General features: G+C 41.9%; 1 protein-coding gene across 1 annotated transcript in view; it reads left to right on the forward strand.

Annotated features, from left to right (window-relative positions):
- LOC104941967 (zinc finger and BTB domain-containing protein 47) overlaps window positions 1-13,178 on the forward strand; it is a 27,424-nt gene that overhangs the window by 7,697 nt on the left and 6,549 nt on the right. Inside the window, exons 2-5 of the mRNA XM_010767148.1 lie at window positions 6,240-7,502; window positions 8,419-8,566; window positions 9,595-9,710; window positions 10,014-10,158. Of these exons, the coding sequence (XP_010765450.1) occupies window positions 6,240-7,502; window positions 8,419-8,566; window positions 9,595-9,710; window positions 10,014-10,158 (1,672 nt within the window). The remainder of the gene's footprint in view (window positions 1-6,239; window positions 7,503-8,418; window positions 8,567-9,594; window positions 9,711-10,013; window positions 10,159-13,178) is intronic.

Below are 13,178 nucleotides of genomic sequence, written 5' to 3' on the forward strand. Positions count from 1 at the left end.
GGGGGGGGTCAGGGTTGCAGATGTGAGGGTGGGAGAGCTCGTGCCTCAGATACTGTATGTGCTTCCTCTACCTCAAGGTCAGTGCTGGGTCTCTGTGCTGATTGGATTTGGAGAGGAGGGAGTGCAGACTGCAGACAGAGGACAAATCTTCCACTAGACGGATTATGAGAGAATGGCAAAAGCCCCCCACCCCTGTTATATGGCTAAAACACTGGTGGCTTCGTGTCTATGTGGTCACTTGAGCTTGTCCAGTGTCTTTGTATTCATTTTTCACCATTCATCTTTTTGTGCTCCTTTTCTCTCCTTTTGTTGTTGTTGTTGTTTTGTACCTGTTTCTTCAGCTTGTAGTCATGTTATTGTTTTGGCTGTATCTCTATTGATTTTTCCTTTCCTTTGGTTGTTTGGCATCAGTTTCCTGTCTTCGTGGGTTTCTTTTGCATCTTCATTGAGCCTGTTTTTTGTTGTGTTTTTGTTTCTGCAGTCCTGTTTCCAAACTTTTCAGTCATTTTTGCATCTTCTTGTAATCGTTCTGCCTGTCTTTGTAAGTCAGTTTGCCTTTTTTGACTCTCAAATTGGTTATTATGCATCTTTTTTCGGTGGTTTAGCTTTCCTCTGTAGTACTTTCACATCTAGTTTGTATTGAGTCTCCCAAGTAGTAGTATTGCTTCTCTTTTTGGTCCTTTTTTTGTCAGGGTTGCCTCTTTTTCTGTGTTTCTGCCTGTCTTTGTAGTGATTTTTATTCTTTCCCTTTGGTCGTTTCACATCAGATTCGAGTCATTTTGGGTTCGATTGTAGCAGTTTTGTGTCGTTTTCGGTTATTTTGCTTCTCTGTCATCTAGATGTTTCTCTCCAACAACAATGTTGAAAATCACTCAACAGTGAATGGAGTCTCTTACCCGGGGGACCCGTGAGACCTTGAGCTTCCTTTCCTGTATCATAGACCACATATTCCCAGGAAATCAGGGCTTACTGCTCTGGCTCAGCTTCTCTGAGACCTCACCTGTGTTTCCTCTGGTGTCAGCAGCAGGAAGGCCTGCTATGCTCAGAGGACACAGAGTCAGTCATTATTACCCTGATGACTTTTTAATGGCTGTCTGATTTGACTATGCCAGAAACGACGTGCCCTTGTGCCGTTCTTTTTTGTTTGTGCTTACACGTGATCCCACCACGTAAAAAGCCCTCTGATGTTACTCTGAGGCCAAACTGCATGATCTCTGTGTGTAGCTTGTATTCAGGCCCGTCATGCTTTGCTCTCGTCTGCTGATGACTCAGGGATCTGTGTGTGTGTGTGTGTGTTCTCCCATCTCCATGCCAGTGAGCGAGATGAGGCCTGACGCGGTGCCCACTCTCCTTCCTCCGGGTGTCAGTCACGTCTGGCCCCTCTGCAGGAGCCCCTCTCTGCTGAGTGTGCTCTTTACTGTAGGTTGAAGGGCTCCATGGGCGGAAGGGGCAGATCCAAAATACCTAAACTTCCCGCTGAGTGACAAGAGGGAACGAGGCATCATGGGATTGCTGTCTTAAAGGGGCCTTATTATGCTTTTGGGGGGTTTTCCCTTTCCTGTAGTTAGTTATACCAGATATATTGATATTTGAGATTCAGTGCACTATAGTGGTATTGATTGTTGCCATATCTCCCACAGACGTTTGTTTAGAAAGATAAAGAAGGTGAAGTGAGAGGACACTGAGTTCAGTCTGAGACTGTTGGCAGGCGGCACAGAAAGATTGAACCCCCGCAGTGTTTCCCCCCCCGGGACTCTGTGCTGCCTGAATACAACCTGCCCTCCATTGCACTATTGATGTGTGTGTGTGTGTGTGGGCTCTGTCATTGGCTCCTGCTAATGGCTCTGCCTGCTCACCACAACAAGCAAACAACACACTCATGATAGATGTTTTCTAGTTCCCTGCTCATAAATCTGCTTTTACCTATGTGAAAAATATTTGCAGGATTACATTGTAGGGAAATTATAGCTTTGTTTTAACCAAAAGCATTGATTTACATGTGCCAGTAGTGGAAATTAGATATTAGGTACATTGACTCAATAACTATATACTGTATTTCCATTTAGCAGCACTTTCACTTGTAATGGTGAACATGGCGTCACACTACATCTCAGTGAGCAGACGAGAACTTTTTTAATGGCAGCTGTGTGGAGGTCACACCACATCCCCAGTGATGGAGAGTTTACAGAGCAGTAAATCCACACGGGCCGTCCTGTGCAGGTGCTGGAGGGAAAAGGGCATTCTCACCAGTGAAAGTCAAATTAGAAAGAGAGATTTTTATTCTCACACTCGTATCTGTCTGGCTCGGGTCCAGGAGACAAGCTTCTGCCAACAAGCGACATGGCTTAGGATTCTCCACTTACTGTTATATCACAAGCTTTGATTGACACATTCATGATAACTCAAGCTAACGGCTATTCAACAGAGGTAATTAGCAAAACTAATGAAGTAGCTTGGTCTGAGCAATAATCCTGTGCATCATCCATCAAAACTGGATTAGTGCTAAACTAGTTTCCAAGTTTGAAACCTCGAGTTTGAATGAAAGCATTGCCATCAGACATGTTTTTGTTGTGTCATTATCTTCCCAAAATGCGTCTGCCCTCCAAAGTTGTTCAAATATGATGTCTGACACTCTCGAGTGACCACCAGTTAATCAATGTTTTACAGGGCCAAGTAGAATAATTTAGATTAGATTGACTTTATATATTAAATTAAATGTAAAATAAACAAACTAAAAGAGTAAATATATACATGAAAACTGTAGAATATAGTATGTAAACGTATTGAGAGTTAAAGATATCTACAGAGTATCTCTATCCAACACACAATGGAAGATTTTCTCAATAGACGATTGCCTTCTTCGAAATTCTACAACAATCCAACAAATAAGATTATAAAACAGTTTCAGTGTGCAACAGGTCCTCCACATTAGAAGAGGATCGCCTCACATGTTGTGCTTGGCAGATTAAATGCTGTGTGGATAGAGAGCTTTGATTGAAGCCTGTTTAAATGACACCTCTTGTCAGTAATCCCCCCGCTGCGTGTTTGTCACGGGTCAGGCCAAATATGAATAATGTATTGGGAGACATCTGACTGAGAGGCTGGTTAAAGGTGGCGCTCCGTCTAATGACAGCAAACAAGCTCTCTCTGCCTGACATTTGGGAGGAGAGGGGGGGCTGGTTAAAGGTGGCCGCGCTCCGTCTGTAATGACAGCAAACAAGCTCTCCTGCCTGACATTTGGGAGAGAGGAGAGGGGGGGGGGGGGGGAGAGTTGAAGGAATGACAGACAAAGATGGAGCCAGTTGGATCCAGAGTTTAATTGCAAAGTAGGCTACTTGTTTGGCTGCAGTACTGAATGTGATGAAATGTGACTGGATAGCTTGAGCTTTATTGCATATTGTGACAGATGAGGCATGGAAACTGCAACTATTTGATTATGTAGTTTAAAGCATGAAAATAAAGCAGTGATTGAATGATTGAAATGACTTCAAAGATTTTAAATGAAAGGAAACTACAACATGTATTTGTAAAGCACTGAATTAAAGGAACGGGGTGTTTTGCATTACAATGTAAAACTAAATATATATATTTAGTTTTTGTTTTATAATAATTAGTTGTCTTTGTAGACAACACACAATTGTGCATGTCCTCACTGAGCATCATCACATATTCATTGAATATTTAACAAATAACAATTGCCAATTATACCAACATTTTGATGCTAATATAATCATAATGTGTGTGTGCTTTAACTGAGAAAAAAAATCTGAAAAATGCATGAATTATCTATGAAATTGCACTATTGACACTCATCTCCCAGTTTGTTTCAACCCCGTCACGCTATACATTTTACCCCCCTATTAAAATAATGGATAATTGATAAGTGTCAGTGTCTTTTATTTAATTAAACAATAGTTTTGCAAAATATTACAATTGTATGATGTCCTTAAATTCCATGTGGTGCTGTCTTAGCTAAACAAGGTCTCATGGCTACTTTTTGCCAAAAACTTCAACCCCGTCACATTTTTTCAAGGAAATTCCTAGTAATTATATATACTTTGTGCCTGAGTTGGGAACATTTGTTTTCTCAAAGTTTGAAGTAGTCCACTACCAGATGTTATGATCAAAAATGCAAAAAATGTAGTTTCATTTTTCAAAAATGTAAAGACCCAAAAGGCACCCGAATCAGAGAATCACCCAGTAGGTAAAATATGTTCAACTTCAGCTTATTGTTTAATACGCATGTGACTGAAGATTTTGACCACGTAAAAGCACCGGTGTAATGTAATTTACTCAAGAACTGTACTTAAGTAAATCATGTAGGTACTTGTACTTTGCTTTAAAATAAAACAGCGCTGCTATTTTGGTTTTTAGCTTGCTAGCTTCCGACAGATAAACAGCTATGCTAGGCTAAGCTACTTGGCTAACATCATTATCAACAGTTAGCCCTGCTCCTAGCTACAGTTTGTTTCTGTTTTTATTCCGTTTACAATCATAACTGTGGCAGATTTGATTATCACTCAACATTTGTAGTATTTCTTTTAAGTTAGATATCACGAAATTAAACAAAACAGGCTTCTAGTTACTAGATGAAACTAATTTCGTTAGCCAAACTGTAGCTAACGTTAGCTCGACAATTCTGTCTCTGGCTCGCTTTTAATGTATCCACCTGACAAATATGAACTTAATCTACTATTTAAAGTAATTTTGTCTAAATAAATGAATAACACAGCTATTGATGTTTGAGTATGATAATGCTATTCATTTGATAGAATTTAAGCTTTTGACAGCGTTGTCTTATTTATATCTCCAGACGCAGATGATCTGATTAAGGCTGCAGTGTTTTGCCCTTGGGCGACGCATGTAGCACGGGGAGAGATAACCTGATCTCTTCTCCTGCTCACATTCCAATTTATCAGCTCAAAACTATGAATAAATCTAACATCTACATAATTGAATTCTTCAAACAGGCTAGATTTTCAAGGTTAGGCCAAGACGTGAATCCATTTCCCAGCTGTAACAATGAATTTTCCTTGATTTGGGAATTGGGCAGCAGGGAAAGAGAGAAGAACAACTAACACTCTTTGTTGTGCCATAATCGTCCTAAAATGAATAATATCTTGCCTTTTTTATTGCACATGTCTTGTCCTTCCCATGTTACTGTAAACACTGACGAATAAGTTATGTAGAGAATGTAATCATGGCTCACAGCTTCATCCTCTCCAGCCAAAGCAAGGTTTATATTAGCACTCGTCCTGTGTTGCCTCCAGGAGACGCCTCGAATTATAAACTCCATTAATTGTTTTCAGGGTTAGTTAGTATTTATTCAGCATCGTTTTCCTAATTATTTCTTCGGATGTGTTTTGTCTTGTGCATAATTCCCAGCTCCTCGGGGACAGTGTAGTTAATGGGTGTGTGGAGGGAGCCAGCTAATGGGTGGGGGGGACGGCAATGAATACCAATGCTCAGACAAGTCAGTCCTGGCACAGACCAGACACTGTGTTTGTGTTTGTTGTGTGTGCATTTGTGTTGCTCGTGCATGAGGGCACATTACGTATGCATGTGTGTGTGTGTGTGTGTTTGTGTGTGTGTTTGTGTGTGTGTGCTCTGTCCCCACTTACATCCCGTCTGGATCGAAACCCTGCCCTTCCTGTGCTAAATTAAACCCACCTTGGGAAGTTGAGGACCTTGCACAGAGTGCTGAGTGTTACACCTTTTGATTTTTCTCGTGTCGTGCGGCCTGCATGTGACTGTGCAGTGCAATAACATTCTGAAAATCAAATGAGAACGGCTTTAGGATGTATTTATTTAGAATTGATATCAGTGATATTCAGGTCTCTACTTTGAGGTCAAATCAACACAGGTTGCAAAGCCTCTTCGGGCAATGATGGATCCTTTTCTCGTTTGAACATTGGTAGTCTTTTGTCATAACCAAATAACAACTTATCAAGAACGTTTGTTTAGACAACTTTATTAATTACAACTTGCAAAACTATATCCTTAACATTAGAATAACATAATAATTCTAATGCAAGTGCAGAAAATATCTAGTTGCATCATACTGTATTATTCCACTAGGGGTATTTGGGTTGCAGCCAGGTTTTGTGAAAGGAGACAATGAAGTGATATGATAAAAGGAAATGTTTCTTGTACTAATGGCTTCCTATCTGAAACTTTAGCTGATCATATTGCTAAATGTCTTAACCTTTTCTCTGTCCTTCTCCCTCCGTCATCTGCAGCTCATAGTGGAGAAAACCACAGACTTCCCCTCTGCTGAGTTCTCCCTGGTGGAGGATGTGGCTCTGCACTTCACCTGTTTGATGGACAGGCTGAACGAGCAGCGCCTCTTCCAGCCCGACCTGTGTGACGTCGACATCGTTCTGGTTCGTCAGCACAGCACCTTCCCGGCCCATAAGGGGGTCCTGGCGGCCTACAGCCCTTTCTTCCACTCCCTGTTTGCGCAGAGCAAGCAGCTGCGGCGGGTGGACCTGTCTCTGGACGCCCTGACCTCCCAGGGCCTGCAGCAGATCCTGAACTTCATCTACACCTCCAAGCTGCTGGTGAGCAGCCGCAGTGTCCGCGACGTGCTCAACGCCGCCGCCCTGCTGCAGATGAGCGACATCGCGGCCTCCTGTCGCGACCTCATCAGCAGCCACTCGCTGAGGACCACCTGCGCAGACATGGCCAATCAGGAAGGAGCTGGTGTAGCGACGCCCTCCAACCTGCTGTACACGGATATCAAACAGGAGGCAGAGCTGGGGTATAAGAGGGAGGGCAGCTTCTCTGTGAGGGTGGAGGAGGCGGGCAAGACGAAGGTGGAGAGCAATGGAGAGGAGTCGAAGAGCCCAGACAGCCACGCCTCCTTCAACAGAGACCAGATCATTGTTGAAGTCAACCTCAACAACCAGACCCTCAACGTGTCAAAGGGCCCCGAGAGCAAATCAGCAAACATCATTGAGGCCGGCGCCATGTTTAGTTGCTGCCACGACGAGAGAGATTCAGAAGAGGAGAGCGAGGCGGAGAACGACGACACCGTTGGAGAAGAGGAAGACGATGACCTGAGGAGGGGGGAGATGATGGGGCAGAGCAGCGAGGAGGAAGAAGAGGAGGAGGATGAGGAAGAGGAGGAGAATACTCTAAACATTCCAGGTTTGGAGCCGCCGGCCCTGATGGATCGACCTCGCCGGGGAACCAGAGCCTTCGCCATTTCCTGTACAACCACCTCCATGAGGCAGACTCTCACTGAGGCAACGCTGGCCAATCAGAGGCCAGGGAAGAGGATGCTGGATCCAGACGGGCCGGGCCAGAAGGTGAGGCTGGAGGAGAAGCAACACTTCCCCTGTAAGAAATGCCCTCGCGTCTTCAACAACCGCTGGTACCTGGAGAAACACATGAACGTCACTCACAACCGCATGCAGATCTGCAACAACTGCGGGAAACGCTTCCTGCTGGAGAGCGAGCTGCTGCTGCACCAACAGACCGACTGTGAGAAGAGCATCCAGGTAGGACTCAGCAGTTCATTGGTTGAAGGACATCTCACTTTTTCCTAGTTTAGGTCTCCCATGGGTCTCCCACCAGCAACAGAATTCACAGCCAAATCAATGAATAGGTGGATTTGCTCATGTAGTCCATCTAAACCCATTAACATTTTGTCATGTTGAATTACATTTTGGATAGTTTGACACTTTGTAGAGTTTACAATTCTAACTTTTGATGTAGTCAGATAAATATAGGATGCTATCGTAGCGTACTAGCTTAGTTGCACCATCCAATTGTTTACAGACAGTGTCCTTATCCATTATTTCCACTATACTGTGTGAACTGTTTAGCTTATTTATTTACATTTGTATCCCTTATTTAGTACAAATCTGCTGTGTTTAATGATACGATCAACATTATGGATCAAAATGCAAATCCAACATCATCTACTCGAGAGTAAAGTCTATATTAGTGAAACCAACATGATTTTCAGTTTGTTACTGCGTAAAATATACAGAAATTAACACAGCTTGTCTAATTATGTTGCTTTCATTATTATGGAAGGCACTGTGCCCAATTATGCATTGTTGTTCCACACTTCAGACGGAACCCTATGCCCTTTGTTATAATAGCAGTCAAAGCTTTAAAGTGTTATTCAGCTCTTAATAAGTACATGCACAGCTGCAATCATGCAAGTGTATTAACACCGATCAGAGTCAGTAGCTCTGTCAACTGGCAGTCAGTAATAATAAATGATAATGTGTTGAGTACCTCCACTCTACACTCCTGCTGAGCTTTTAGAGATCATTTGCTGCTTTAATCTACTGACTCTAATTTTTCAGCACAGTGCACGCTCAAGTGTCTTTGCAATTTCACGCACCTGCACTAGATCCTCAAAAAAGCTCCAATAATAACTTTTGCCTCTTTTGTTCCCCATAGTGTGTAACATGTGGCAAGGCCTTCAAGAAGCTGTGGTCGTTACACGAGCACAACAAGATCGTACATGGCTACGCCGAGAAGAAGTTCTCCTGTGAGATCTGCGAGAAGAAGTTCTACACCATGGCTCACGTCAGGAAGCACATGGTCGGTGAGTGGCAGCCGTCCTGATTGGTCGCTTTGTTCCTGTTTGTTCCTCCAGGCTTCCTCTTCCACTGATTGTTGTGCAGAGATTTGTTTTGGGTGTTGCTTTCCTCTTCCACTTTTTTGGGAGATAGGCATCTTATTTTCGTACAATATCGGCTTCCTTAAAGGTGACCGATCATGCAAAATGCAATTTTGTACGTCTTGTATACATGAACATGTGTCCCCGGTGTTCCAGGGAACTCACCAAGTGTCAGAAAACACAACCCTCTCTATTTTCCTCCATACCCAAATCTCTTAAAAAGGGGCTGCAACGGATCTGATACAGACTGATCCAGATTTGAACACTTCTATGACGTCACAGAAGTGGCGCTACGGCTATTGAGCCAACTCCACCAATCAGGAGGAGACAGCCACGGACATTGCCGTTGGAAAGCGCTGGAGACGCTGTAGTACATATGCCAGGCCTGTAGATGGTGCTGTTCTCACAGAATCAGCCCATGATGCAAAGACAGTGTTAAATTGAGCGAAATGAGGAATGGCTAAAATGCATGATCTGTTTGGTATTTTGAAAAATGAAAAGTATAAATATGCCTTATATAGGTATGGTCCTACACTATATTATTCAAATATAGCATGATAGATCCACTTTAATGTAGTAGAGTAGAAGTAGTATTTTGAAGTACAAGTACGTCAAAATAGTACTTTGCTACTTTCCACCACTGCGTCATTGTATCTCTATAAGTTTATATACGTCCTGTTTATCCTCCCTATTGACCGACTGACTTGATCAAAGGAAATCAAAGGCAATAGATTTTTTTACCAGACGAGACACATCCAATACCCTTGGTGTAATTAGCCAATGAAAAAGCCCCAGTGTTGTTGTTTAAGTGCTATTTTAGGGTTTGCTTATTTGTGCTATTGAGTGGCTCACTATTGAATCCCATTAACCTAGAGTGCTGTGTGTGTGTGTGTGTGTGTGTGTGTGTGTGTGTGTGTGTGTGTGTGTGTGTGTGTGTGTGTGTGTGTGTTCAGCCCATACGAAGGACATGCCGTTCACCTGTGAGACGTGCGGGAAGTCGTTCAAGCGCAGCATGTCCCTGAAGGTTCACTCTCTGCAGCACTCAGGAGAGAAACCCTTCAAGTGTGAGGTTTGAGCTCCTTTAATATCCACTTAACTCACATGAGGAGTTTCACTCGGACCGAGACGTCCACCAGTGTGAAATTCCTGAAATGATTGGTGTCTGGGATGTAAATGAAATGAGGCTCTTTATGGCCGTCTCTTGTGAAATACTAAGGTCAAGGAATCTGGGAGTGGTAGAGAACCAGGATGAAATGTTTCAATGTGCTTTACATAAATACATCTCACAGCTAGGATTTGAATTCAATATGATTACCATTTCTGGGACCATTTCTGACTTTGTGTAAAAAGTGTTAATTGGGTTTGATTTCAGAACTGCAGCGAGCGCTTCCAGTACAAATACCAGCTGCGCTCCCACATGAGCATCCACATCGGACACAAGCAGTTCATGTGCCAGTGGTGTGGAAAGGACTTCAACATGAAGCAGTACTTTGACGAACACATGAAGACACACACTGGTGAGTCACTTCCTGCAGTGCTTCTAAACAATCTTCAAAGTCACAGTGTTAGAGCCAGAATTTAGATTTTATAAGAAAGGCCACCTAATTGTGACGTCTGTAGTCAACGCACTATAAAGGACTACAATTCCCACGGCGCCTGGGCTAAAGCCACAGTGATGGGCAACCTGTTGAGAGACGCAGTCGAGGAACAGTTTTTAACCGTACACGTACTTACAAATCGTACAAGTACCCTTTAAGTTGTGAAGTTATAAGCATTATCAAGAAAGAAAGAATACCTAAGTTGTTTATTATTTTATTTGAGTTTTGCCTATTTCTTTTGAATATTGTAAAGGCCTATTTTCTTTGTTGCATGTGCAAAAGTTTGTTATTTTATTTTGAGCAAACACATCGCAACATCATCTAAACCATCGGAGGCCAAGCAACACTTCAAACTGTGAGTAATTTAAAGGAAAGAAACGAGTTAGAACTGTCTGTTTAAGGCGTCTAGTGGCTTGATGGAAAGAAAAGGAAGGAAGCCACGACAGATGGCTATGTATAAATGTCACTTGAGCAAATCATTCGAACTTGGTAGATCACCCCCTGCACACACACACACACACACACACACACACACACATATTATAATTACTATCTTTGAAAAATGACACTTATACTGTATAACTGCACCAGACAGCTGCTAAGGACAGACACTTACACTACTGTACATATTGTTACTGTTGAAATATATTCTTCCTCATTCGTTTAGAAGTGACTGTTATGTTGTATATAGCGACTGGTGTGCTTTTTATTGATGCCTCTTAATGTGTGCATATGTAGAGATGTGTTTATGTTTCATTCTGTATATAAAAGTGGGTGCACACGTGTGTATCTATGTAAACATATATATATATTTTTTATTCCTCTGGATTGTGAGAAACAGTATCTCGATGTCCCTGTCTGTATCGTACAAACAGAAGTTTGACAATCAAGTTGACATTTACTTATTTTGGAGAAAAATGACAAAGTGTTTTGTCAAATGCTATAAAATATTTATTGAGGTTTAAAACAAGTTAAGTTTTCCTTTTTCAGCAAGGGTGGGCGAGAGAAAGTGACAAAACAGAAAGGGACACTAAAGTCAAAGAAAATACCAAGTTGTGAGAGAGATAATACAAATATTCAAGCTAAATATATTTGATTTTCATATGTACTGTGCTAACAAAATAGCTAGTTGAAAAGATATGAACATTTTTAAGTCAACAATACTTGTATCTTTATATGTACAGTGTTAACACAAATTCTTAGTTAAAAAAAACGTAATATAAAATGTTTCTTTCACTTAAAAACGATATGTTTGTGTCACTTGAAAATTACTACTAAATAGAACTCAATTGATAAGATTATACTTTAGCTTAACACATTTCAGTTAAGGTATAAGTACTACTCAAAAACGTCGATGTAATCAGTTTCAAAATAACTTTTGAGTTCTATTAACTTGTCAGGTTTTACAGTGTAGTTTTCAGTTTTCAGAGCGTAACATAGCTTTCGGTTTGTGCAAGCTGCGTGCGCATCACTCTCATTCCTCAATGGTAACGTGTAGGTGGCTTTAGGAACTCCCCCTCGATTGTATTGGCTCTAAAAGTTCAAGAAAAGGTGTCAATCATCAAAATCGACCGAGGGGGGCCAGAGATATGGCTAATCAGCCCAAATTACCCCAGAAGTGGGTTTATTTTTCTAAATCTCTCTAAAAAGGTCTAATGTCACTTGTTTTCCATCAATCTTGATATAGTTTGGATTCCTAAAGCTTTTAGTCTACTAACCCATCATTCCAGGGTGGTTTTTACTATAAGTAATATTTTTTTTTGGACGGACACTATAATTCACTCACTGGCGCTTCCACAAACAACATAATTATTACATTCAAATGAAGTACATTTTTCAAGTTTGAAATTAACTTTGGATGATAACACGGGAGAAATTAGTCTCTCTCTCTCTCTCCTGACAGCCTGTCAGTATCGTCTCATGCAGCTAACTGATCCAGTAATGACTGACCCTACAGTGAAGAATATATATATTTGCAACTAGTTTAGCTTGTTCCAGAGGTAGATAAAATAGCTAAGTGTGTTAGGTCTAACTCTTAGTGTGTGTTTTCCTCTTCTCTTTATTTTAAAAGTGGGCATATTAACACATGAATACTGTGCAATATATTTGTACATTTATATTTAAGAAGTACAATATAAGAAAAACACAAGTTTCATTTGTGGGCCATATTTCATTGTACTTTTTGAATTAGCTGAGGGCCAATTAAAAATGGCCAGCGGGCCGTACTTTGGACACCCCTGGTTTAAAGTGTTGATTAAGAGTAAAGGGAACAGACCTGCTCTGTGTATCCGAAGCTGAGGCTGTAAAACAGCGTCCAGTAGTTTCTGGAGTCTCTCGTTCTCCTCTTTGGAAAGAGACAGCTCCTCATCATGCTCTGCAATCGTTTTTTCAAACAGAGCAAATATCTCTTCAACAGCAGCAGTGAGTCGCTGCTTCTTCAACGAAAGCAGCTTTTGGACTTCACTCATGTTTATTAGATCACCTTTTCCTGCAAACTCCGTTAAACACACCGTTTCTCTCTTCATCAAACTCTCCTCTTTCCATCAAACTTCCTCAATCTTACTAGTGTTGTTAAGCGTGTTTCCAGCTAGGGCATGCTAAGCTAGCCTCCTATAGTCCCGAGGTAAACGGTCCAGAAAAAAAGAGGCACAGAGTCGCATTGCGGATAGGTTTAATCCACGACAAAACAGAGGATGGAGTCAGTAGTGCTGAGCTCAACACTTTCTCAGTACCGAACACAGAGAGAGAAAGACCGTAGCGGCTTAGACGCCTCCCTCGAATCCCCAGGTTACAAATAGCTGGGAACTTGCACTTCTTCTTCTTCTTCGTCGTCGTAGTCTTTGGGTGTTTATTGGCGGTTGGCAAACGCAACCCCTGTAGGTGGGGGGGCATTAGAACCGCCAACAACTGGAGCTGGAGTGTGGCACTTAAGCAGACTG

The sequence above is a fragment of the Notothenia coriiceps genome, unplaced genomic scaffold (genome assembly GCF_000735185.1).
Source record: "Notothenia coriiceps isolate Sejong01 unplaced genomic scaffold, NC01 NC01_scaffold00004072, whole genome shotgun sequence".
Lineage (NCBI taxonomy): Eukaryota > Metazoa > Chordata > Actinopteri > Perciformes > Nototheniidae > Notothenia > Notothenia coriiceps.